Raw genomic sequence first — 23,667 nt, forward strand, 5'->3', positions numbered from 1 at the left:
GTGTCTGACATGCACAGACAAGCAGATGGTAGTGTGCTGTGACACTCACGTGTATGTGTCCTGTCCTGTGTCCTTGTGTGTGGCATATATCCTGTTTTGTGTTTGGTTTGTGTATGAAATTTGTTGTTGTCTTTCAGATGGCTTTCCCAGTGGACCCGTTGGTCCTCCTCAGTACAGCTGCACAGAACAATGGTGAGTTTGTGGTATTTGTCACTGCAATTTAATCTGTGTCGCACACAACTACACCATAGTATTTGTCTGTAAACTCATTTGAGTATTTTCTTCAAGGTACGACAGCTGTAACTCATCCCTCACACACAGAGAACCCCTTCGCCAGAGGCAGTGGTATCATTCCAGGTGAGCATCACTCACCCATGTACCTGTCTCACATACATGTAACATCACACCATTATTCATGGTAGATATCATACCTGGTCCAAGTAGGCTACATATCTTTTTAAAGCATCCAGTCCACCAACCTATCACAATGTTCTTGATACTGTAATTGACGAGAGAAAATGCAGGGCTAAGAATATTGCTTGTTTTTTTTCTTGCATTGTTTAAAGACAAAGGCTTGAATCAACTTAAATGTACCATGGCTACTGCCTTTGTGTGCGCCTTTGGTCTTGTGCTCATCTTATTTAATTAGGAAAGTTAAGTTCAATTCTCTTTCTCTCTGGTAGGCCCTCAAAGAGAAAGCAAAAACAGATAGCGATGTCACGACCCATTACAAATGTCTCTCCTGTCTTATTTTCCGCTTTTATTTGGAACATTCCCAATGTTGCCCTGGTGGAAAATATAAATGATTTATTTATCAAATAAATGTCAGTTCACAAGAAGCTACATATTTGGAAGGGAGTATGACATTCTTTTGGCCTCTGTAATGGTCAGTAATAGTTTGATTGTGACCTAAGAGCAAGTTAGCATTGCACTGCTAAGTGATGTCTCATTTCTGTAAGAGCCAATCTCTCACGTCCTGTTGACAATTGCGCCGCTCTGGAAAGAAACCCCCTTTTACATTGGAAGCTATACGATAGGACCTAGGTTGCACATTATATGTTTGATGTTGACACACGTTATATATTTCCTTGTTTCACATTCAGAGCCATGTAGAAGTATAGTGTGTGACTATGCACTGTGGTTACGTGTGTGACTATGCACTGTGGTTACGTGTGTGTGTGTGTGTGTGTGTGTGTGTGTGTGTGTGTGTGTGTGTGTGTGTGTGTGCGCGTGCGTGCGTGTGCAGGTGCTATTGCAGCAGCAGTGTTTATTGGCTTTCTGCTGGCTCTCTATGCAGTCCTGTGGAAGTGTATGGTCTCACCACCCCTAAGGTAAGGACAAGAAACCAGCCCACACAGCATTCTACTGGGACATTTATTAAACAGGATTTTTGTTGTCCCACACCAATGACATGGGAGACGGGACTATGATTTGTTCTGTCCATTTGTATGTCACAAGCCTTTTCACCAACACCACTCGGCCAATTTTTACAAAACTACTGTGAAAGATGCGTCTTGCCAAAGAGATTGTTTAGGAGTTTCAAGGTGATGCCGATTCATCAGTAAACATGGTATAATAGGGTGCAAATTAGAGAGCTAGGAGTGTAGCCTAATGCAGTAGGCATAATAGCCGTACACATTTGGGAATAACATTTTGAGAAATCAACACAAAACTCTAAGAAGGAAGACTGATAAACTGATCAAATGAGCATTACAGATTCCGGTGACTTCATTCTGGCTACAAATGCAGCTGTAGTAGTGTAGCCAAATGTAGTAGGCCTACAGCCTAACGAATTTAGGAATAATGTTTTGTAAGTGATGTCTGTTATGCAGAATAAACACACAGTTAACCTGTATCAATACAGAAACCTGAGTTGAGTAACCTTGGTGTATTGCCAGTAGCATTTGCAAACAAATAATTTGGCTGTGCAAAAGTGTTGGCTTAGCTTATTGGTGAAATTTGTGTTTCTTATATCAATAGAGTTGTAATAATCATACTAGTTAGTTGTACGAATTATTTGTCTCTTCAAAAAGGGATTGTAAAGTTTATGAATAAACATTTTTTGCTTCATTCCATCGCTCTCCATTTATAGAGGGGTGCTACATATTTCGCGGGGGACATGTTTACTGTACTCTTGTTTAGACTTAGTGCGTCATCCAACATCTTATTGTCATCCAATCTCTGAAGCTGCCAATGGGTTTCATGCAGATTCTCAAACTGTCACCATAATAAACCCCAGTAGTGTCGGTGTGTCTGTTAAAAGGCAAGGTGAACACCAACTCATCAAAGATTTAACCATTGTCATTGCCTGGTATGATGTCTGTTTTTCACTTTTAGCACTGCTGGCCCACTCTGACCTTTACTCTTGATGTCTTTGTTGTTTAATATTTATGCTTGAATCACGTTACAGATATTTGCAAAATGTTACATTCCATAGAACTAAAGCATTGCGCTAGTTGTAGACATGTCGTACAGTTGGCCTGTGTCACTCCTGTCCTCTCAACCCCACAGGAAGAGGGGGAGGCTGATTGTTTGAGAGCAGAGGTGACGTCTAAGAAGCAAGACTGAAACTGATCAAATAAGCATTACAAATTCCGGTGTCTTTTCATTCTGGCTACAAATGCAGCTGTAGTAGTGTAGCCAAATGTAGTAGGCCTACAGCCTAACGAATTTAGGAATAATGTTTTGTAAGGGATGTCTGTTATGCAGAATAAACACAGACAGTTAACCTATATCAATACAGAAACCAGAGTTGAGTAACCTTGGTGTATTGCCAGTAGCATTTGCAAACAAATAATTTGGCTGTGCAAAGTGTTGTCTTAGGTTATTGGTGAAATTTGTGTTTGAAGTAAAGGCATCTTATATCAATAGAATTAGTACGATAGCAGCCTAATTATTTTTCTCTTTGGTCACAGAAAGTGATTGCAAAAAGGGATTGTAAAAAGTTTATGAATAAACATCTTGCTTCATTCACAGGCTTCATTCCATCACTCTCCTTTTATGGAGGGGTGCTACATATTTCGCGGGGGACAGTGTTTACTGTACTCTTGTTTTGGCTTAAGAAGATGTTGGATGGCACACTCTTAGGGCTTTCACTCCGCCAAGGAACCGTTCGTGTTCGCGAACCTCCGAACCTTGGTGCTGTCTGGCGAACCAGCCCGCGTTCATACCAATGTAACCAGAATCATCCGCGTCATCAACGCTGGGTGACAAAGGGGCGGGATAAACAAAAATGTCACAACAAGATGGCAGCTACTTCACTGGAAATTAGGATAATGTCTTCCTCTACAGTACCTGAAATAAACACTATTTTCTATGGAAAAAAAACAAGACACTTTCTAAACACGTTCTCTTACTAACCAGCTGCTCTATTACTGGAATAGAAATTGCTTGTTTGTGTGTGTGTGTGTGTGTGTGTGTGTGTGTGTGTGTGTGTGTGTGTGTGTGTGTGTGTGTGTGTGTGTGTGTGTGTGTGTGTGTGTGTGTGTGTGTGTGTGTGTGTGTGTGCGCGCGCGCGCGTGTGTGTGTGTGTGTGTGTGTGCGTGTGCGTGTGCGTGTGCGTGCGTGCGTTTGCTGAGCATGTGAGGAAGATAGAGAGAATGATGAAACTTTTGATAATTGTTTTAATCACTATTACATTTTGTCTCCTTCCATCTTGCTGGTCTTTGCAGCCTAGAATATGACACACCCACTGACGACGTCACGGTTCTACTTTTTTCTACGCTGCGAACCAACTTTTCAGGCTCCGAACCAATTTATTTTCGGTCTGAACACGCCGGCCGGTTCCAGACTTGGTTCGCGAACGTGAACCGGAACGGTTCCTTGACGGTGTGAAAGCCCTATCTGTCTTCTGCTCTCTCAAGCTGCCAATGAGTTTCATGTAGATTCTCTAACTGTCACCATAATAAAGCCCAGTAGTGTCAGTGTGTCTGTTAAAAGGCAAGGTGAACACCAGCTCATCAAAGATGTAACCATCGTAATTGTCTGATATGATGTCTGTTTTTCACTTTTAGCACCACTGGCCCACTCTGACCTTTACTCTTGATGCCTTTGTTGTTTAATGTTTATGCTTGAATCAAGTTACAGATATTTGCAAAATGTTATATTCCATAGAAATAAAACATTGCGCTAGTTGTAGACATGTCGTACAGATGGTCTGTGTCACTCCTGTCCTCTCAACCCCACAGGAAGAGGAGGAGGATGAATTATCGAGAGCAGAGGTGCTGACTAACCATTCGAATCTACAGAGATCTACATGATTTGTTCAGGAAAGCTACTGAAGAGCAACAACTGTGCACAGAGCAAGGGGATCCGGTCAAAGCATGGGCTGGATCTCAAAGAATCAGCTTTCTTCCTTGAGATTTGAATCTCAAGGGACCTCCTGGTTAAAGAAAGGTTAAATAAACAATAAACAAAGGATTTACTCAATGGATCTAAAGGCATCCACTCAAAAACAGATGATGTAGGAACCTGAGGTCGCTGTGTCTGCTACAATTTTCCCTGAGGCTGACTGGATGTAATTTTTAACTGTGTGTGTGTGTGTGTGTGTGTGTGTGTGTGTGAGAGAGAGAGAGAGAGAGAGAGAGAGAGCATGTGAGTGAGTGACAGAGTGTGTGTGTGAGTGCGAGAGAGCAACTGCAGTCTGAAGTGTAGCTACACTGATGTTCAGCATACACTGTCTGTGTTGGCAGATCATACTGTAGATAGCTGTGGTCTGTCCACAGCTAGGGATGTGGCAGCTCGGGCAGCCACATAGAGACGTTTTTATCTACCTGATGAAAGAGAGAAAGGGTGTTGGTGGGTGGGTGGTTGGTTGGTTGAGAGAGCACATTATTTCAATTTCATTATGTACAGTAGATTTGTCGAAGTCCTTTTGATGCAGTTACTCATTGTTCTATTCTGGAACTGCACAGCCCATTGTGATGTCATCAATTAGAATTGGTCAGAATGTTCAACAAGGGACGACACAATTCATTCACAAAGAGTGTATGGACTGGACCTAATAACTGACTTGAGTGGTCTGCTCATATTTGCTGACAATTGTCTGTAATATAGTAATAACTTGGATTATGTGAACAAATATGGTGTATTTTATGGAGTTTTTTTCAGTGCATTGTAACAATTTATTGGTGTAATTCTTTGAGTTTATGTTCATGCTCTGCTCTGAAACAGTTTGTTGTTTTGCCACTGCCAAGCCTTTTCATCAGGACATGAAAGCTACTGTATGACTACTCTTCCCAATAAACTGACTTATTGCACTTTTACAACTGAGAGCTTAAAACTTTGCTTCAAAAATCTATTAAAATTGATTGAGAAACAGAAACAGAAAGAACAAAGATGTTCTCATTCCCTATTGCAAAGGAGGGTAGATCTATGCTGCATTCATGTCGTCACCATGGATCTGGTTAAACTGGACAGGTTTAAGCAATGACTGCAGCTTGTTACCTTTATTCACCTAGTTTCAAGTTTATTGTTACATCCCATTATACAATTACAATTATACAAGTAAAATTCTTAGGCTTCACTTCCTCTACATTGCAGCAACAAGAGTAATAAAGTGGCAGTAGTTATATAAACATATATATATTTTTAAGGCAATATAAATAAAGTCTCAATAGTTATAAGAGAGAAATGGGACAAATAAAACAAGTGGCAATAGTTGAAGAGACAAATAAGACGAGACAAATTGAGCAATCCAATAGCGGTAGCCTAGGGAGTGAAGGCCAGAAGCAGGGTGACCTGGGGAGGCTGGTGGAGACAGAAATCAGAGGACAGGCTCATTGTAAGGCATGGCATAGAATGAGGAATGGTATCAAACACTTGTGTTTCTCCCCTCGGGTGGATATAGTGCTGGGGGGTATTCCATCAACGTCGCTAAAGGACAATTCAGGCTTATTTTGATAAATCCTGTGAGATTTATTTTAAAAATCCAGCGTTATTTTGATAAGTCACATGAAGCCTGGATTTTCCTTTAGTGACGTTGATGGAATACCCCCCTGGAGAAAGAGGAGATCAACATATTTGTAAAAATAAATAAAAACAATAGCCGTACCCCTGATGCAGTTCCAACCTATCATCAACAGGGTGAGCTGTTTTCATACAAACATTTAAATTACTAAATCTAAACTCAGTGCCTGGTATGTTTGTATGTGTGTGTGTGTGTGTGTGTGTGTGTGTGTGTGTGTGTGTGTGTGTGTGTAAAACCATGTTTGTTTAGTGTATTCTTACATCCAGTTTTTGATAGTGTGTTAATCTGTCTCAAACCTGCATGTTTACTTTCCCAGTATCCCTCAGTCTTGTCTTGATTGTCTACTGTAGAGTATTTTGGAGACAGGAGATGTCACACACATCTCATGTGGTGTTAATTAGGGTGGTGTTACATTAACAGCTTGTTTTCCAGTCATTACAAACAAGAAACAGAGAAAAAGCCCACAAACCCCAGTGACTTGAGACAAAGCACAGTAAATAACAGGTGATTTTTCTAAATCTGTACTGTACCGTATATAGGTGACTATCAAGCTCGATTTTCTTTATATCCCTACGGTGCCAATCATTTTGTCCGATCCTCTTTTGGAGTTCAGTGTGGAATGATATCAGATTTGGCTTTTTTTCTCAGCTTTTTTGTGTGCAAACAAAAGAAATAAACATGTGAAGACCAAAACATTTGTAATTGCAACAATTTTCTGGGAGAAGTACATGAATGTGAAATATGTTGTGTAGTCTGGCCAATTGATTGAATAGTTGGGGAGGGTCCTGATGGTGATGAAATGTACATATATTCCTGCTCTTCCTGCAATCCCTCTATGGTCAAAAGCTTCTTGTGAGGTTCCACCACCGACATGTTGATGACATCTGAAGACAGGAAACAAAGAAATATATTTGTTATGACCACTGCTTTTACAACATTTAACATTGATAAAAAACTTGTCTTTGTTTTATTTATAGTCTTTTTTCTTATTATATACAGAAAGTGTTATATGAATGAATGAATGAATGGTCTTTATTGTCATTAATATAGTACAGGTACCATACAACGAAATTTGGGAGGGGGGGCTCCCCTGGTGCTAGGAAAAAAAATACTAAAAACAAGAGGGGAAAAAGAGCTGGTTTACATAAATAAAGGCTATATACACTATCCACTATACTATACTATACAAATAAAACGCTGTGCTGTACTCTATGCTATAAATATCCTAACATGTCCTATCTCTGAACCTTATGTACCCGAGGGTTGTCATATTGCACATAGTATTATTGCACATTCATTTAAAGTGTCGCAGTTTGCAGGTTTGAAATGTTCACAGTTGTGTTTCAGTATTGCACTTGATTACAATCTAGTAGCTGCCATCAAATTGTCTAGATTGTCCAGGGCCTAGAACCTAGGTCTTTGCTGTGTTCAGGGCCTGAATGGCCCTAGGGTAGAAGCTGAGCTTCAGTCTATTTGTCCTTGCGGACATGGTCCTGAACCGCCTGCCCGAGGGCAGCCGAGCAAAGTGTTCGTTCCCAGGGTGGGATGGGTCTCTGGAGATCTTGGAGGCCTTCCTGAGGCAGCGTGTGTTGTACAGCTCTTCCAGAGAGGGGAAGGGTAATAATAATAATAAGTTAATTCCTCACGATTTAATTTCCTCACGATTTGTCTTCTAATATTGCCTCAACTTACTTTTTTGCTTGAGAGAAGAGTAAATTAACCATCTCAGGAAGCAAGCAAGTTGTAATGAGGCATGCGATTATCTGGGTAGTATTCCAGCTAGCCTTTAATGCTGGCTGATGTTTACGTAAGTATTAAGTGAAAACACAGACACTTAGTTGAAGGTCGGTCTAACAAGCCCCTACATACTGGGTCTGGGGTAAACATTCTAATAATAATAAGCTTTATTTATACAGCACCTTTCATACATAAGAATGCAGCTCAAAGTGCTGAACAATACAGCGTAAAAGAACAGATTAAAAACGAAAACAACTAAGACATCAGCAATAGAGTGCAAAAGAAAGAAAAAGGAACAGATTAAAAACAACAGTAAATGATTATGACCATACAAAACATACATTATCTAAAGCCCCTTTCACACATACGAGCCTTCCCAGTAGATTCCATGCAATTTCCTGTGTCGGCGTATGTCTGAATTAGTACAGGCATTTTGTGAGAAAAGAGGGGGGAACCTCAGACAAATTGCAACAGAAAATCTTTCAACTGTTTATTGCTCATAAATGTCTCCTATATGACATATAAAAAGTCTTAAGAAATCCAAGTGGTGGAAAGTATATATTTTTTACCATAACCTGGTAACATGTTTTTGCTTCCAAAAATGACATTATAAAGCTTTAAAATGTTGAAAGTTTAATCGAATCACTAAATTAATATACTTTTTTACAAGGCAACATAAATTGGCATTAATCAACATTAATATAGGCATTGATTAACAACAATTGAAAACAATATTATTAAAATATCACTTTTATGTTACTTTCAAAATATTTGTGACTGGCAGATTTGCACTAATCAACATGTTGGCACTATTGAACAAAAACGTAAACATGTTAACTTTTAAGTAAAACTTTATCAGTAGGTGTCTGGTTCATCTTCACCATCTTCATCGTCATCATCTTCATCACATGCAGCCTGAGATGAGTTTGCACACCCCAATCCTTTGCAGTTGCTACATGCAACAGAGCGCTCAATGTCATGCTTCTTGCATGTGCACCTCAGGCTGCTGCAGTCTGTCTTGCAGGTGCATCTGATGAACCGGAGGAGTTCCTGTGGAGCTGGTGGTAAGTCAGTTTGGACAGGGACAAGCCTCATCACTCTCTTTCCATCCCCATTCTTGTGGCAGGAGTTCATTTGAGGTTCCCTTCCCCTGCTGCACCTGGTAGGACACACGAAGACTGTGGTACTTCGCTGCTGCTGACGTAGGTGGCAGACTCTGCGGCTGTACATGAGAAGTGCTAATAGCTACCTTTCGTAGAGAGTCGAGTCCCTCCCCAGGTTTCCCATTGTCCAGGCACAGCAGAGCATTCTCTCCTGCTGACACAACTGCTGTGGTAGCTGACTGTGTGTCAAACACTTAAGCTTGCTCACAGAAGTCATCACTGGTTGTGAATTTCTTGAGGGGAGCTCCTTTCCCAATGCCATACATGCAGGAGGTAGTATCACATCCAGCTATTGCATGGATGAAGAGGATGTGAGAGCAAACACTGGGACCCAGCTGCTGCTTGGCGGCCTTGATGTTCCAGACACGTGGCTTCTTCATGCTCTTCTTCGCCTCAGGTTTGAAGAAGAGGTCATGTGACTTGAGGTTGGTTTGGTATATGAGGAGGACGAGCAGATCTGTATCATCACCAATGAGCACAGTGTTTGTTACTGTGGCAGACTGCACTGCTTTTTGCACAATGAGGAGATCAGCATCACCTGGAGCATGGTACGGCTGACAGTTCTTCTGTAGGTGACCACTGAGCATGTTGATGAACTGCTGCTTGTTTGTGTTGTTTGAAAGGAACAGGTCTTTATTCATCGTAATAGGCATGTCTTCATCCATGGTTACGGCTGCTCCAGTCCTCCCACCTGCTCGCCTGTGGTGTGTCATGTCTTTTGTGGATGTGCCCTGATAACCGTCGAACACAACAACTGCCTCTCCATACTTCCTTGTGACATACTCGCTGTACAGTTTGCAGATGTCCTCGTATGTGGATCCACATGTCCATGGGATGCGCTGAACCAATACTCCACCATCCAGCACATACTGGACTTTTATTCAGACATTTTATTTTTCAGACTTTTATTCAGAAAATTTATTTTTCAGACTTTTATTCTGAAATTAAAATTTTCTGACTTTTATTCTGAAATTTAATTTTTCTGACTTTTATTCTGAAATTGAATTTTTCTGACTTTTCTTCAGAAATATTATTTTTCTGACTTTTCTTCAGAAATCAAATTTTTCTGATTTTTATTCAGAAATGTTATTTTTCGGACGTTTATTCAGAATCAATTTTTTTGGGACTTTTATTCTTTTTTTTTTGTGGGGGGGGGACTTTTATTTTTTTATTTTTTTATGACTTTCATCCATGGTTACGGCTGCTCCAGTCCTCCCACCTGCTCGCCTGCAGTGTGTCATGTCTTTTGTGGATGTGTCTGCGTTTCCCGGAAGGTCAGGTGTGAGGAGCTCCCAAATGGCATCTGCTAGCACTGGCTTCTGTGGCTGTCGAAGCAGCAGGGATGTGTCGAAGCAGCAGGGAGGTGTCAAACAGCGCTGGAGGATAACTACACAGCTCATACCTGAACACTGGTGCCAGGTCTCATACCTGAACACTGGTGCCAGGTCTTATACCTGAACACTGGTGCCAGGTCTTATACCTGAACACTGGTGCCAGGTCTCATACCTGAACACTGGTGCCAGGTCTCATACCTGAACACTGCCAGGTCTCATACCTGAACACTGGTGCCAGGTCTCATACCTGAACACTGGTGCCAGGTCTCATACCTGAACACTGATGCCAGGTCTTGTGAAGCTTTAGCAGCAATTATGAGTTGCTGGAAAAGTAGTTGAGGATCCACCTGCACTGCTTCACCATCAATCTTGACTGAGGACTTCATACTCATGGTGATTGCCTGCTCCTTCTTCTTGAATGTGTACTCAACAGTAGTCTGTCCCTCCTCGCTGGCCAAGATGGTGTTTCCGATGGTCTTTGCCTTTTCAACATTCACAGAAGGGTGCGCATGGACCCCAGTTGAGACACTGCGCAAGCTTGGATCGGAGCAGAAGGGGTTTCTCTCTTGGAGATAGTTCAGAACTGTCAGTGTATCCTTAATGTCACATGCTTGTCTTGCATCTGTCATGTCCTTGTTCTGCTCCCCAGTGTTGTGGTTCACCCCTGTCAGCTCTTGCATTGTTGACTTCAGCACAAGCTGGCATGGAGAGCAGTCATGTCAAACGTTGCTGCTCTGTCATCCCTCACCCTCTTGTGAGGCCACCACAGGTTTTCATACTTCTCATCAGATAACGAGATCTACAGACAGGCCAGCCCATAAGCAATCACTTCATCTGACCACATGGAATCCCTCTCCAAATCTCTGGTCGACATCTGGATGTTCCAACTGGACCCGCCTCCGCCACCAGACCTCTGCAGCTCATCCAGAACGCTGCTGCCCGGCTGGTGTTCAACCTCCCCAAATTCTCTCATGTCACCCCTCTCCTTCGCACCCTGCACTGGCTCCCGATAGCAGCTCGCATCAGATTCAAGAAATTCAATGAAATTAGCAATAGGTTATCGAAGGGAGCTGCAACAAAATTGGCGCGCTAGTATAGTCGTGTCACAGTGTGATGACGAAAAAATCTTATTTTCGAGGGGGGAATAGTTTGGTTTTATTAAAATGATCAAATGTATTATTTTTTATTATTAATACATTATTGGTGAGGTTTCCTTGATGTGTGCACTTCTTGTTAACCTTCGCAATAACACCGTTTTAATATAAAATGGTTCAACGGCCACTATACCCCTGATGGTAACCATCAAGCTGTGTTTGTTTACAGCTCTTGTGTGTGTGCATTATTTCTTTATTTTTCCTCCCATATTATTTCCGTGCCCCCCCTGCAGTACCCCCGCCCCCACAGTTTGGGAAACACTGCACTAGACTAGAGGATGCTGCTGAGAGCTGATTGGTTCCCTAGTTGAAGTAGTGAATCCCCATTAACACAAAAAGCCATACAATTGTTTATCATAAATGCATTTTATAGGATATTGTAGTAGTTAATATGGCACTAGGCACAGTTTAGATTCAATTATACAGAGATTACAGCTGAAGGAAGAACACATCAGACATCACAAACCAAATCATGTTATACAAACAGTGCAGACAATAACACATTTTCAATAAATAACAATCTTTACAGAAAACATTTTAACAAAAAGAGCTTTATCCATTTTTTTTCAGTTGTCAGAATGAAATAAAGCAATTGGCTAAAATGTATGACATTTGGCACAGTGAAAAACACGATAATGCACACAAGCGTGGAAGAATCCCTCTTCAAGATACAGTACATACACGGTGCGTTGGTGTGGGATGTTGTTGACCAATCCAAAAGAGTAGACCTCCATTTATTCTGTTCAGTGCCAACTTTAATCTAAGTGGTTTAGGCAAGAGGAACATAGTTTGCCAGTAAAGGTTGAGATAATGAGATGGCAATTTGAATGAACTCTGAACTGACTGTAATATGGAAGTTAGCTACTGTTACAACAACACACCAACATAGAATTCAATCCAGGTCTGTGAAAATTACACAGGTATGAAGGGAAACAAAGCGCAGTACTTGGGAGGGGACAAAATATATTTTGGAGAGAAGAGAAAGGTTTATCAGTTTGGCACTTTTTGGAGACCCCAGATGCAGGGTTTGAATGAATGACTTTCAAAATAGTGTCTGGATCAACATTATACTTTATAAGCTTATGGGGAAGCCCAAATTAAGACTTTTTATGCTTATGGGCTGCCCTGATTTGTTTTGGGAGTGCCAAGCATCCCTGGTCACACCCTGAAACCAAACCCTAATGAGAAAATGAGACCATCAATCAAGTGCAATAAGTAGTTCCAAGAGCTTTTTTGGGGTACAAAGGCACACTGGTTTGAGTAGCCCCTAAAGAGGACATACAGATATACACATTAAGTGATTAGGCTACTTAAGGCACATTCTTTCTGCAAAGTTCTCCTCCTCTGACATACATGCAGTAGGCTTTCAAAATAATCAGTCCCATGTATTGTCAAAAACATTAGAACACATTGGACACATTGTGTGTTATGTATATGTATATACAGCACACCTCCAAAATGCACACACCCACCACCCCCCCCCCCCCCCCCCAAGCTGAAAGGTGATACATTATAGCAGGTCGAGTACTATGTAAGGCAGTATGCACACTCCTCCTCCATCAGCCTCCCAATTCCTCAGAGATACACAATGTTTTCCTCTCCTCCATCCTCCCCGTGCTGTCCATCCAGGTAGGCCTGGGGGGTGAGAAGGGGGGTGAGGGAGGCAGAAGAGTGGTAGTCGTCCTCATAAAACCCCAGGCCTGACACCCTTGTCCTCAGTGGACCCAGGGATAGCCTGTCCAGAGGCGGGCTGAAGTCTGACAGTATCAAAACAACAAAAAACAAACAAATGAAAAGACAACATACCACACCAATTTGGAATAGTTATGGAGGTGGGGGGAGATTTATATCCACATAACACTGTTCTTCATGCATTAGAAATAAAGCTTTCTCATAACAATAACAGAGAACTGACACTTACTGTTGTTGGTCCCCTGGTGTACCATGGTGACCCCACGGCTGAAGGGGTTGTTAGGGGTGTTCCCTGGCCGTGGTCGGCTGAGGTGTTGGTGGCAGTGTTGGTGTGTGAGTGACTCCGTGGAGGGTTTGCTGTGAGTCTGGCTGAGTAGCGTGTTTAGGCTGTTGTAGAGGCTGGGGCTGAGGCTGAGTCCGGGGGGATGGCTGGGGCTGTCCTGGGGCTTCCTTAGACCCGTGTGGAGGCTCTGGTGCTGGTTGTTCTGGAGGTGGTGGAGGTGTTGGTTGTTCTGTTGGAGAGAGTGGAGCAGAGCTGCCTCGTTCACAAACACAGAGCCGTTTCCATCCAGGCTGCCTGAGCGGCTGTGGCTAGTCACCTGGGGGATGGAGTGAGAGGTGAAGTCAAGCAGAACACACACCGAAAAACTGACACATCTACAGCCACACATATACAGTACATGGAAACACACAAAACCCATCCACATACATAGTTCCACTCATTTTCGTACACGTCACACTCTCTTCTGTCTTTCTATATGTCTCACTTTCTATATGTCTCACTCTATCTCATTCTCCCTCATCTTCACTCTTTTTCCCAATCCTCCAACTCTTTCCCTCCTCTCTTTCTCTTACCTCAACTCCTTATCTCTCCCGTCTCTTTGTGCCCTGCCTACCTGATATCCGTCCAGTGGTATCATGACGGGAAGGCTGCTCTGGCGGTTGTGTCTCCAGCTTTGGAGCAGCCTCTGCTGGGCTTCGATCCTCTCCCTCTCCCGCTCTACATTCCTCTGGCCCTCCCTCAGTCTCTCCAGGCTCTGCTGGTATTCTTCCAGCTGGCCCTCCAGCTCCTCGCGTTCGCTGCGCAGCCTCTCAGCCTCTAGGTGGCACTGTCGCTCGCGCTGCTCCAACAGGCTCTCCTGCTCCCCCTGCAGGTGGAATGGAGGCGAGTCAGTGAGGTGGGCTTGCCTGAGGCATGAAGACCTTTGTTTACACCTAGGCGTTAGCTCTGTGGCATACTGCCATCTTGAGTCACAGAGACGACCTGAGATCGATATTTGGTAGTTATATGGTCATGGGAAGAGATATCATTCTTCATTCGATATGTCAGTCTTATGGCAGTGATGAGAATGTTATGACCATGTTATGTACATAGTTTACCTGTTGTTTTTCCCTGACCTGACACTCTCTCTCCCAGCGCTGCTGCTCCTGTCTGAGCCTCCCCTGGAGCCTCTGCACCCCCTCCACCTCCTCTCTCTTCTTCTCCACAGTCCTCCTCTCCACCTCTTCTCTCCTCCTCTCCAAGCTCTTCTGCTTCTCCTGCTCCTGGACCACCATGGAAATACATTTTTGTTTTACATTGTTGTGTTTTTATACACAAGTCATTGGAATGAATGTGCTGTTTTGATCTACAGTCAGTAAAAATCAGTTAATCAATCTATCTGTCACTCACCCAGTTGCTGTTGAGGCAAGAGGAGGTGCGGGCAGTCGGGCGTTCTCCCTCCAAGAGTAGTCTCTGGACCTCGTAGCAGCTGTCCTGTAGGGTCACCGCTGCCTAGAGTCACCAAGGGGACACCAGGTCAGATTACCAGACTTGATCTATTTCAACAACCTTTTCATTTTATTTGGGAAAAACCTCTGTGATATTGTCATTCTTTTTGTAATGATTAACTCTACAATAATAACACAAATTGATTTAAATGAAAATAGTAACTATCTAATGAAAACATTTGTCCTCGTTCTCACCTGCAGACTGTAGAGTAGCTGAGTGAGACTCAGGACACTGTCTGCCACCTACAGGAGAGAACCTTTGATTATAGGAGGACAGAGACACTGGTTATATATACCTTGAAATATTTCTATAAGGAACTAGCCCTACCTTAAGCTGTACCCCATTGGTGTCTCCTCTCCTCAGCTCGGAGATCGAGTGCCAATAAACGCCATCTGGGCCTGCCCACTCACTGTCTGACACCAGAGAGGCCGAGCTCACACTGAGCGTGCTCAGATAGTCCGCTACAGATTGAGGGACAAAAAAGTTAATGCTGGAATCATGCTGTGGCCCTTTGTGTGGGATTAAGGCATACATATTCCTGACTCTGTATTAAGTAGGATCTCTGCAGCAGAGGGTGTGGAATGATAACAACGCCTGACTTTTATTTCTACTCTAATGTGACAGCAGCTGGTGAAAGTGGGAACAAGTCGCCAACCAATCGAAATGTTCTGACTTTTACTCTGAAATAAATGTCAACGTTGTTGAAAATCAAATGACACACTAGCTAGATTGGTTAGCGACTTGTTCCTGCTTTCACCAGCTTCTATCACATATGTGGTCACTGGTTACTGTATGTGGGTGTGACTCACACTCAGAGGGGGACTCCTGGATGCTGCCATGACTGTTGTAACTGCAGTTCTCTGGGCCTCTGACAAGGGAGCTGTGGCTGGGTTCAGGGAGGGCCTCTCCAGCCTGCAGAGTGGAGATCAGCTTCTCTGCTACAGTGGGAAGATGCAACATGTGTTTCCCAGATTGAAATATACCCCTAGCAACTGCTGCAATGTACTTTTCATCAATATCTGATGGGTATACTTAGTTTAGTTTAGTTTAGTTTATTAGTTTATTATATCGAGGACAATCCTAATACATGAACCATATAAAATATAGTAAAAAAGGCAGCGTTAGCCTAGTCGGCTAATTTTCAGCTGAAGTCCCCGGCCAGTTGCAACATGGCATCCTGAAAAGTAACGTCATTAGTTAAAATAAAACATTTAAAAATTCTAAGAACACGTGGCTGAGACAAGGTACCCCAACATCACACTTGACAAAAAACACACGTAAGCAAGCTGAGGTGATTGAAGGGGCTACAACAAACACCACATACACACTTATGGGGGCAGCGACATTTCAAGCACATAGAAGCCACAGGACAATTACAGGCCACACAACATTAAGCACTTACAAACAGTTAAACAGTTAAACATTAAACAAAACAAAACATACAAAAAAAAGGCATTATGGGGAGGCAGCACAGAGAGGGATTAATGAGGACAAGTATAGTTCTGTGTCAGCCAGGCTTTCATGTGTGTTGTGAAGGTGGAGTAAGTATGTATGTCTTTGAGTTGGTTGGGTAGTGAGTTCCAGTTTTCTATTGCTATCACTGAGAAGGATTGCTTACTGAAGGTGCTTTTCCTGAATGGAACTATAAGGTCGCCACGAGAGGTGCTTCTGGTGGGCCGTAAGCTGTGGTCACGCTGGTTTATGAAAGAGTTAAGCGGGGGAGGAGCTTTGTTATGCAGAATTTTATGGATGAGACAGATGTTTTTGTATTTGATGGTGTCTTCCCAGCTAAGGTATTTACATTTGTCTAGGATGGTACAGTAGTGTGTGCTGTTTGGCTTCTGGTCCATGACCTTAAGGGTCCGCTTGTATAGGGTGGCTAATGGCTTTAGGGAAGTGCTGTATGCATGGCCCCAGCTTGTCAAACAATATGTGAGGTGCGACATAATTGATGCGTCCATGTATAGTCTGGCAGCACTCATGGTCAGTGAGCTTCTGATGTACCTGAAGTTTGCCAGGCCAAACTTCACCCTACCAGACACTTTCTTGATGTGCTCTTTGAAAGTCAGGTTTGAATCAATGATGATCCCTAAATATTTGAACGACGGAACTATACTAATGTTTTGCCCTGAAATGGTTATGTTTGCCGTGGTCATATTGTGTTGTTTGGAGAAGAACATTCCTACAGTTTTATTAACATTGAGCTGGAGGCAAGAGCTGTTGAGCCATTTGGTGACCTTTTCCATAGCAGAGCTAAGTTTGGCAGCTGCCAGGTGTTTGTTCTTGTCATGCACATACAAAACAGTGTCATCAGCGTACATTTGTACATGCACTTCTGGGCAGACAGATGGTAGGTCGTTGATATATAGGCTAAACAAGAGTGGGCCAAGTATGGAGCCTTGTGGTACCCCGGTGCAAGACATGATGGTAGGTGAGCGCTGATTGTTTATCTGGACTAGCTGATTTCTGTCACTGAGATATGAGTCCAACCATTTAAGGGCTGATGGCAAGAAGTTAAAGGCAGACAGCTTGGTGATAAGGACCTGGTGATTGACTGTGTCGAAGGCTTTGCGGAGATCTAAAAACACAGCACCTACAACACCTCCTCTATCAACCATACCTTTGACCTTTTCTAGGAAGTAGCAGTTGGCCGTTTCTGTAGAGTGTAGGGTCCTAAAGCCAAACTGCATTGGATGAAGGGGAAATGGGCTATTGCTTAAAAAGTGAACGAGCTGCTCTGTAACCCACTTCTCAGTGACCTTGGAGATAATGGGTAAAATACTGATTGGCCTATAGTTACCAACATCCTGGGGGTCACCTGACTTGAAGATGGGAGAAACAATAGCTGTTTTCCAGGTACTAGGGACTGTTTCCTCAAGTATTGATTGGTTGATAATTTGTGTAATGGGGTGGACTAGGTGTTCTTTCAGAGATTTCAGCATTGTCGTGTCCATTCCATAGATATCCTTCGCTGTTGAGAGTTTGAGAGATGAAATTATGACTTGGGTTTTGTGTGCCGAGATGGGCTGAATGCTGAAAGAGGGCTTGGTTTCATCAAGTTCAACATTATTGTTGGTTATTTGAGGAAAATTCTGTGCGATCTCTTTTACAGAGTCAATGAAATATGTGTTAAAAGCTACAGCTATTTGGGCTGGATCTTGTGTTAAGTTGTCATTCAGTTTCAGCTGTATCTGTTTCCTAGGCCTGTGGTTGGTTCCCATGACATTTTGGATTTGTTCCCAGATCCGTTTGGTGTTTCCCTTTGCCTCTTTGATGATAGTAATGAAGAAATTAGCTTTAGCCTTTCTGATCATTTTGGTAACCTTGTTCCGGAGGGAGGTAAACCTATGCCTGTCACTGACTAGCTGTGGCTTATTCTCCAAAGCTCTCTTCAAAGCAAAGTCTCTTTCTTTTATCAGGTTAACTATCTCGTTGTTGAACCAGGGAAGGGAGTTGTTTTTTTTCTTTCCTTTCACTTTTTGAGTAAATGTGTTGACTAGACTTTGTAGTTTGATTGCTAGTGTCTTGGAGTCTACCTCTACGCTGTTCCCAGTGAGGATGTTATTCCAACCAATCTGTTGTACTGCTCTTTCAAAGTTATCCATTTCCTTGTGGGGGATCCTTAATTGCTCAACTGGATTAAATGGATGTTTAAAACGATTCTTAGTCAATTTTCTGGACAGTAGTGTCAGGTTATGATCAGAAAGACCAGTAATGAAATTATATGTCTTGACTACTCTTTCAGGCTTGTTGCTGAAGATCAGGTCTATCTGTGTCTGGGAGGATGCAGTTATTCTAGTTGGGCCATCTAGAAGTTGTTTAAACTCCAGACCGTCTGTGAGCTGCTTAAGGGGTTTCCTAATTGACTTGTCTAGCCAGTTACAATTCAGGTCACCAAGTACAATCACTTCTGTTTTTGAGTCACACTCTTGAAGTAGCTTTTTGAATGTAATGTAAAAATCCTTGCTAGCAGAAGGTGGGCGATAAACAACAATGAGCACAAAAGACATTTCTCGAGAAAGCTGTACATTCAGACCGATGCATTCTACAGGATGGGGGTTGAAAATAAGAACTCTAATTAATAACTTTCCTCCTTACCTCTCCCACTCCCCCAAAGTGCTCATCACTCCCTCGCCCTTCTCACCTTCTCTGAGTGCGGCTGTGAGTAGCGTTGAAGCCTGCAGTGGTGTCTCAGTATCGGTTTCTGGGTGAATCAGTAGGTGGCGCTGTGGTAGGGCCTCTGCCGTGTGAAGGGTTAAATCTGTCAGCTCAGTGTACAGCTGCAGTTTGTCCTCCAGACCACTGCAGATACGCTGGTCCTGATTCAACAGTGTTTCTAGAACAAACACACACAAACATGAACAGAGTGGAAGCAAATTAATTAACAAACTGATCAAACTATCTAGCTACACCATGCAAATAAATGTTGAAACATTGACTGTTATTGTGATATTGACACATTTACAGCATGCATAAAGAATGTTTCTAATACATGTGTATGTGAACTCATTGATAGAGGTATAGGGCCCTATTATGCACTTCTTAACTTGCCGTCTTAAGTGTTAATTAAGACGCACCGGCAGGTTAAGACCTACCGCCACCCTTATTATGCGCTTCATACGCGCTACTGCTATTATGCAGGTGTCGATAGGCGCCCACACATAAGACGTAAAACTCCTGTGCATATATTGCTCATTGTGGGAGTGTTCATATGTTAATGAAGTGCACTAGGCGCCCCTGCTATTATGCGATCTGACTTTGCTCCTATCGCTAAGAAGTGGTTTGAAAAGTTCTTAAGTTTAGACTTCATGCACGTTTTGAAACACGAGCGCGCCTCCGCGGTTTGCGCATGCATGTGGGCACACATGAACACGCACGTGGCTCCACGGCAAGACGTCAATTACGGTCACAGTATAAATGCTTTATTTCAGAAGGGAGAGGCAGAGAAGCGCGCTGACCTCCTTCTCAGGACTTCCATAATAGCATAGCGCTAATGACTCAACGCAGCCGGTTCTTAAAGGGAATGGCACCTGGCACGCTGATTGGGTTGATTGAGAAGACGCCCAAAACACACCCATGACTAATTTCTTTGCTTAGCGCCGGGTTTTAGGCGCCCACTACAGCACGCATAATAGCAAAGTGGCCTTGACCACGCCTCCACGTCTTAAGTTTAGATCTACCGCCTCGTCTTATTGATGAAGTGCATAATAGGGCCCATAGTGTTTTACCTTGTAGTTTGTGGATCTTCTGAACTCTGATCTCTGCTGCTCGTCTAACCTCCTCTGTCTCAGCACTCCGCTCTTCCTCCTCCTCCTCTTCTTCAGGACAACTATAAAAGCATACACTATGTTTAAGGACAACACACACACACACACACACACACACACACACTAGGGATGGGACAGAATAATTCACTTGTGAAGTGTGACAGAACAAATACAAATACGCACGCACACACACGCAAGAACACACACGCACACACACACACACACACACACACACACACACACACCCTTCTCACCTCTCTACAGCCTGTCGTATGTGTCTCATCCATGCATTTCTCTCCTCTCTGGTGGCAGTGTGAACCTCGTACATCTCAGGCCCTGCCGAGGAGGCGGAGATAAGGAACATCCCTCTCTCCTCATTGGCTACTTCCCTCACTATCAGCTTCTGCAAGGGGATCACTGGGGGCTTCTGGTCCTGAGAGGGACAATGACCAATCAGCAGTCAGAAACACTTTACTAGCACCCATCTAAATGGATTGAAAACAGCATGGTGTAAAATGCTAGGACTCACTATCTACATTGAGACGTACCACTGCAGCAAATATGAACCTCTGATCTTTCTCCTGCAGGAATACTAGGACATCAGTGAGTAGGAGAGCCAATGTGTCTGTAGGGGGACAGAGAGAGAGCGTGGGGGAGGGGGGGGGGGGGTTAGACTGATACAAAGTACACCATTACTAAACCTCTAAAAACTAAACCTCTGACCTGGCCTTAGTTGTTGTTTTTTACAGCAGTTAACACACCTTTCAGTCTGCCTGTGGCAGTCTTCCAGTAGACCAGCCCTTTGTGCTGTAGCACCCTCTGTTGGCCCAGCAGATCCTGCTTGCGGAAGGGTTTGCCGTTCTTCAGCTTGGCCAGACTCTTGTTTTCCACGCGAGCCAACACTTCCTGCAGCTCCTGCCCCCTCTCGTAGTCACTCACACTCAGATCCACCGCTGTGATGACATCACGGATCTGAGCCAGCGCCCGCGACAGCTCAGCATGCTCATCGCTGCCCTCTGGGGGTGGGAGGAACACAGTGTTTCAAATCAGAGGAAAATAATAGCTGTTGTACCAGCATACCTCAAGTTAACTCTTAATCAAGAGCTTGTTTAGTTACGTTTAAATATGTTAGTGCTGGGGCCTCATTTATAGAAAGTACTTTGGATCAAATTTGATCTTACCCGTGTCGTACGTAGAAAACCACGTCAAAGTAGTGATTTATAAAATGTCAACGTGAGTCAATTTGACTGTGGAAACGATTGTAGCTCTACGTCAGGTATTGACTTGACGTACGCACATTACCTACTGGTTATGCGGTGTTATTACAGGCATGTGAGCCGCACTCGAACAACACAGTTGAGAAAATGAGTTAAATTCAAGATTTAAAGGGAACTGATGATTGTATTTCAGTCTTCCTTTATATGCCATTAGGCTATTGTAGGGTGTAATCATTGAGGCGTGATAAAGGCGAGATTCATTGTGATTCCCCAGGATTCCTCTGTATTTTGCAATATAAGCCCTGTTATAAGGTTATTTACGATCATATGGGTCCATATCAACATTTTGACATACACAATGGATCTGGATGGGCATACAGAAAATCCTTCAAAAAACACCATAGCTCGCAGCGCAGAGCGCATAATATATTATGTCTAATTGAGTCAACTGGTATTATGCTTATCACCAAGGTTTCCCATACTGTGCTTATGGACTAGTATAGTATCAATGGTAATCAAGTGCTATCAATACGAGTTGAGACAGGCGCGCGAGACCACACACCACACATCTGCCATATCATACCTCGTCCCACATGTATTTATCATCATATTTTTCAATATAAAACGGAGGTATGATATGGCATATGGTACATGGCAGTCCCACGTGCCCGTCCCGCTCCAGTTCTGCATCCAATTGAAAATGATTCAAGTAGATCTATAGACTTGTTTTCAAAGACGGGAAGCTCACCGAGTGGTCACTGGTGTCCGCACCCCGTAAATAAATAGGGCGTAAATACAAAGCTCATTCACCTGAGTTCAATTTCAAGTATATTTGGTATAGAACGACAGACGTACACAATTTTAAACAAGCGCAGCCGGTTTTATAAATAATGCTTTCGTCCGTTTAGAAAATGTGTGCTTACGTGCAAGTCAAAGATGACGTTCAGAACTTTTTTATAAATGAGGCCCCTGGACTGAGCCAAAAGCCAGTACACACGGTGGCTCTCCAAGACCAGTGTTGGTGTAAAGACAAGCATACATTGCGTGACATTGGACTGACCATGTGTGTACTGCAGTATTCTTTCCAGCAGTACAGGGTACTTGGTGATGCGCTGGGTCACAAGGAGGATAAACTCTGGTACTTCTCTCCTTCTGACCAGAGAGTTGTTACTCTGTTGCTGTGAGGAGGAGAGGGGTGGTGGGTAAGAGGTAAACGGAAACACATCAGGACATGGCATCAACAGTAGTTTACAGGTAATGAACATATCAAAAACCAAACAGGTTCTTGTGTGTAGAAGTAGATATGTTGATAACAAGAAAGCTAAAGGAAACTAGTTTCAAGTAGAAACTTACTTTGACAAAGACTTGGAACTTCTTATTCTGCTGCTGTAGCTCTTTGAAGACATTGACAGCCTCTGTGTGGTGACTGCAGAACTCTCCATACACCTGCTTCATCCTCACAGCACTCTCCTCTGAGAACTAAACCACAAGAGAACATCAGGGGTGTGTGTGTGTGTCTGTGTGTGTGTCTGTGTGTGTCTGGGTCTGCCAATGTGTCTGTCCATGTGTGTGTCCACCCACCTGCTGTAGCAGTACATCTCCGATGCGCTGGATGAGGTAATTACGATGGTTATCTGGCTGGGCTGAGGCGTGCCGGCGCTCCAGTAATGATCCAAATAGATTCCTATGGAATAGCAAGAGAGGATCCAGACAGGGGAAGATCCGAGCCACACAGTCCCAGTCCAGCTGTAGCTCCTCCAACATCCCTCTTCGGAACACCTCGGACATGACAGTCAGGGTCTGGATGTGGTGGAGCTCAGTCTGCATCAACTCTGCACAGGGAGTGGGGATTACAGGAGGGGATTACACACACACGTACGTACGTACGCACACACACACATACACACATGTACACACACACACACACACAGTTCTGAAAGAGAGAAAGAGAAACACACACTCACCATAGATGACGTCCTGTCGTTTGATAGTGTGCTTGTCGTGCTGTCTGCAGAACTCTGGGGTGACAGCCAGACTCCAGGACTCCACGTCAAACCCCAGCAGCTCAGCTGATAGGTCACTGAGCTGGGGGGCGTCGACCGACTCTGTCAGGGGAAAATGGGAGAGTCATCACTCTTGTGTTTTACAGTTTAGAGTACATAAGCACAGAGTAAAGTGCCATTTGTTAGGGACACCTGAGAGACATAACCAATATCTATCTAGTGACTTTTTTTTGTTTAACAGTTTTTATTTATTATTTATTTTCAAATGAGTTAACATCCTTACCCCAACCCTCCCTCCCCCTCTGTTCCTCCCAACCCTCCCTCCTTGTCCGTTTTTCAAAATCTTTCATAAAAATGATTG

The 23,667-nt window shown here is 43.3% G+C and overlaps 1 protein-coding gene across 1 annotated transcript in view; it reads right to left on the bottom strand.

Moving 5' to 3' along the window:
* Positions 1–12,931: 12,931 nt before the first annotated feature.
* The window catches only part of LOC308157779 (rho guanine nucleotide exchange factor 28-like), a gene marked incomplete at both ends in the record, with an annotated part of 41,195 nt that continues 30,459 nt past the window's right edge, over positions 12,932–23,667 (bottom strand). The window contains 17 exons of the mRNA XM_080531386.1: positions 12,932–13,113; positions 13,278–13,647; positions 13,945–14,196; positions 14,429–14,593; positions 14,721–14,822; positions 15,014–15,061; positions 15,147–15,280; positions 15,629–15,757; positions 18,964–19,155; positions 20,048–20,148; positions 20,341–20,519; positions 20,635–20,711; positions 20,848–21,102; positions 22,364–22,481; positions 22,657–22,782; positions 22,885–23,135; positions 23,268–23,408. Of these exons, the coding sequence (XP_080387512.1) occupies positions 12,932–13,113; positions 13,278–13,647; positions 13,945–14,196; positions 14,429–14,593; positions 14,721–14,822; positions 15,014–15,061; positions 15,147–15,280; positions 15,629–15,757; positions 18,964–19,155; positions 20,048–20,148; positions 20,341–20,519; positions 20,635–20,711; positions 20,848–21,102; positions 22,364–22,481; positions 22,657–22,782; positions 22,885–23,135; positions 23,268–23,408 (2,822 nt within the window). The remainder of the gene's footprint in view (positions 13,114–13,277; positions 13,648–13,944; positions 14,197–14,428; positions 14,594–14,720; positions 14,823–15,013; positions 15,062–15,146; positions 15,281–15,628; positions 15,758–18,963; positions 19,156–20,047; positions 20,149–20,340; positions 20,520–20,634; positions 20,712–20,847; positions 21,103–22,363; positions 22,482–22,656; positions 22,783–22,884; positions 23,136–23,267; positions 23,409–23,667) is intronic.

The sequence above is a fragment of the Nansenia antarctica genome, assembly GCF_963989245.1.
Source record: "Nansenia antarctica genome assembly, chromosome: 5".
In the NCBI taxonomy this organism is placed as follows: domain Eukaryota; kingdom Metazoa; phylum Chordata; class Actinopteri; order Argentiniformes; family Microstomatidae; genus Nansenia; species Nansenia antarctica.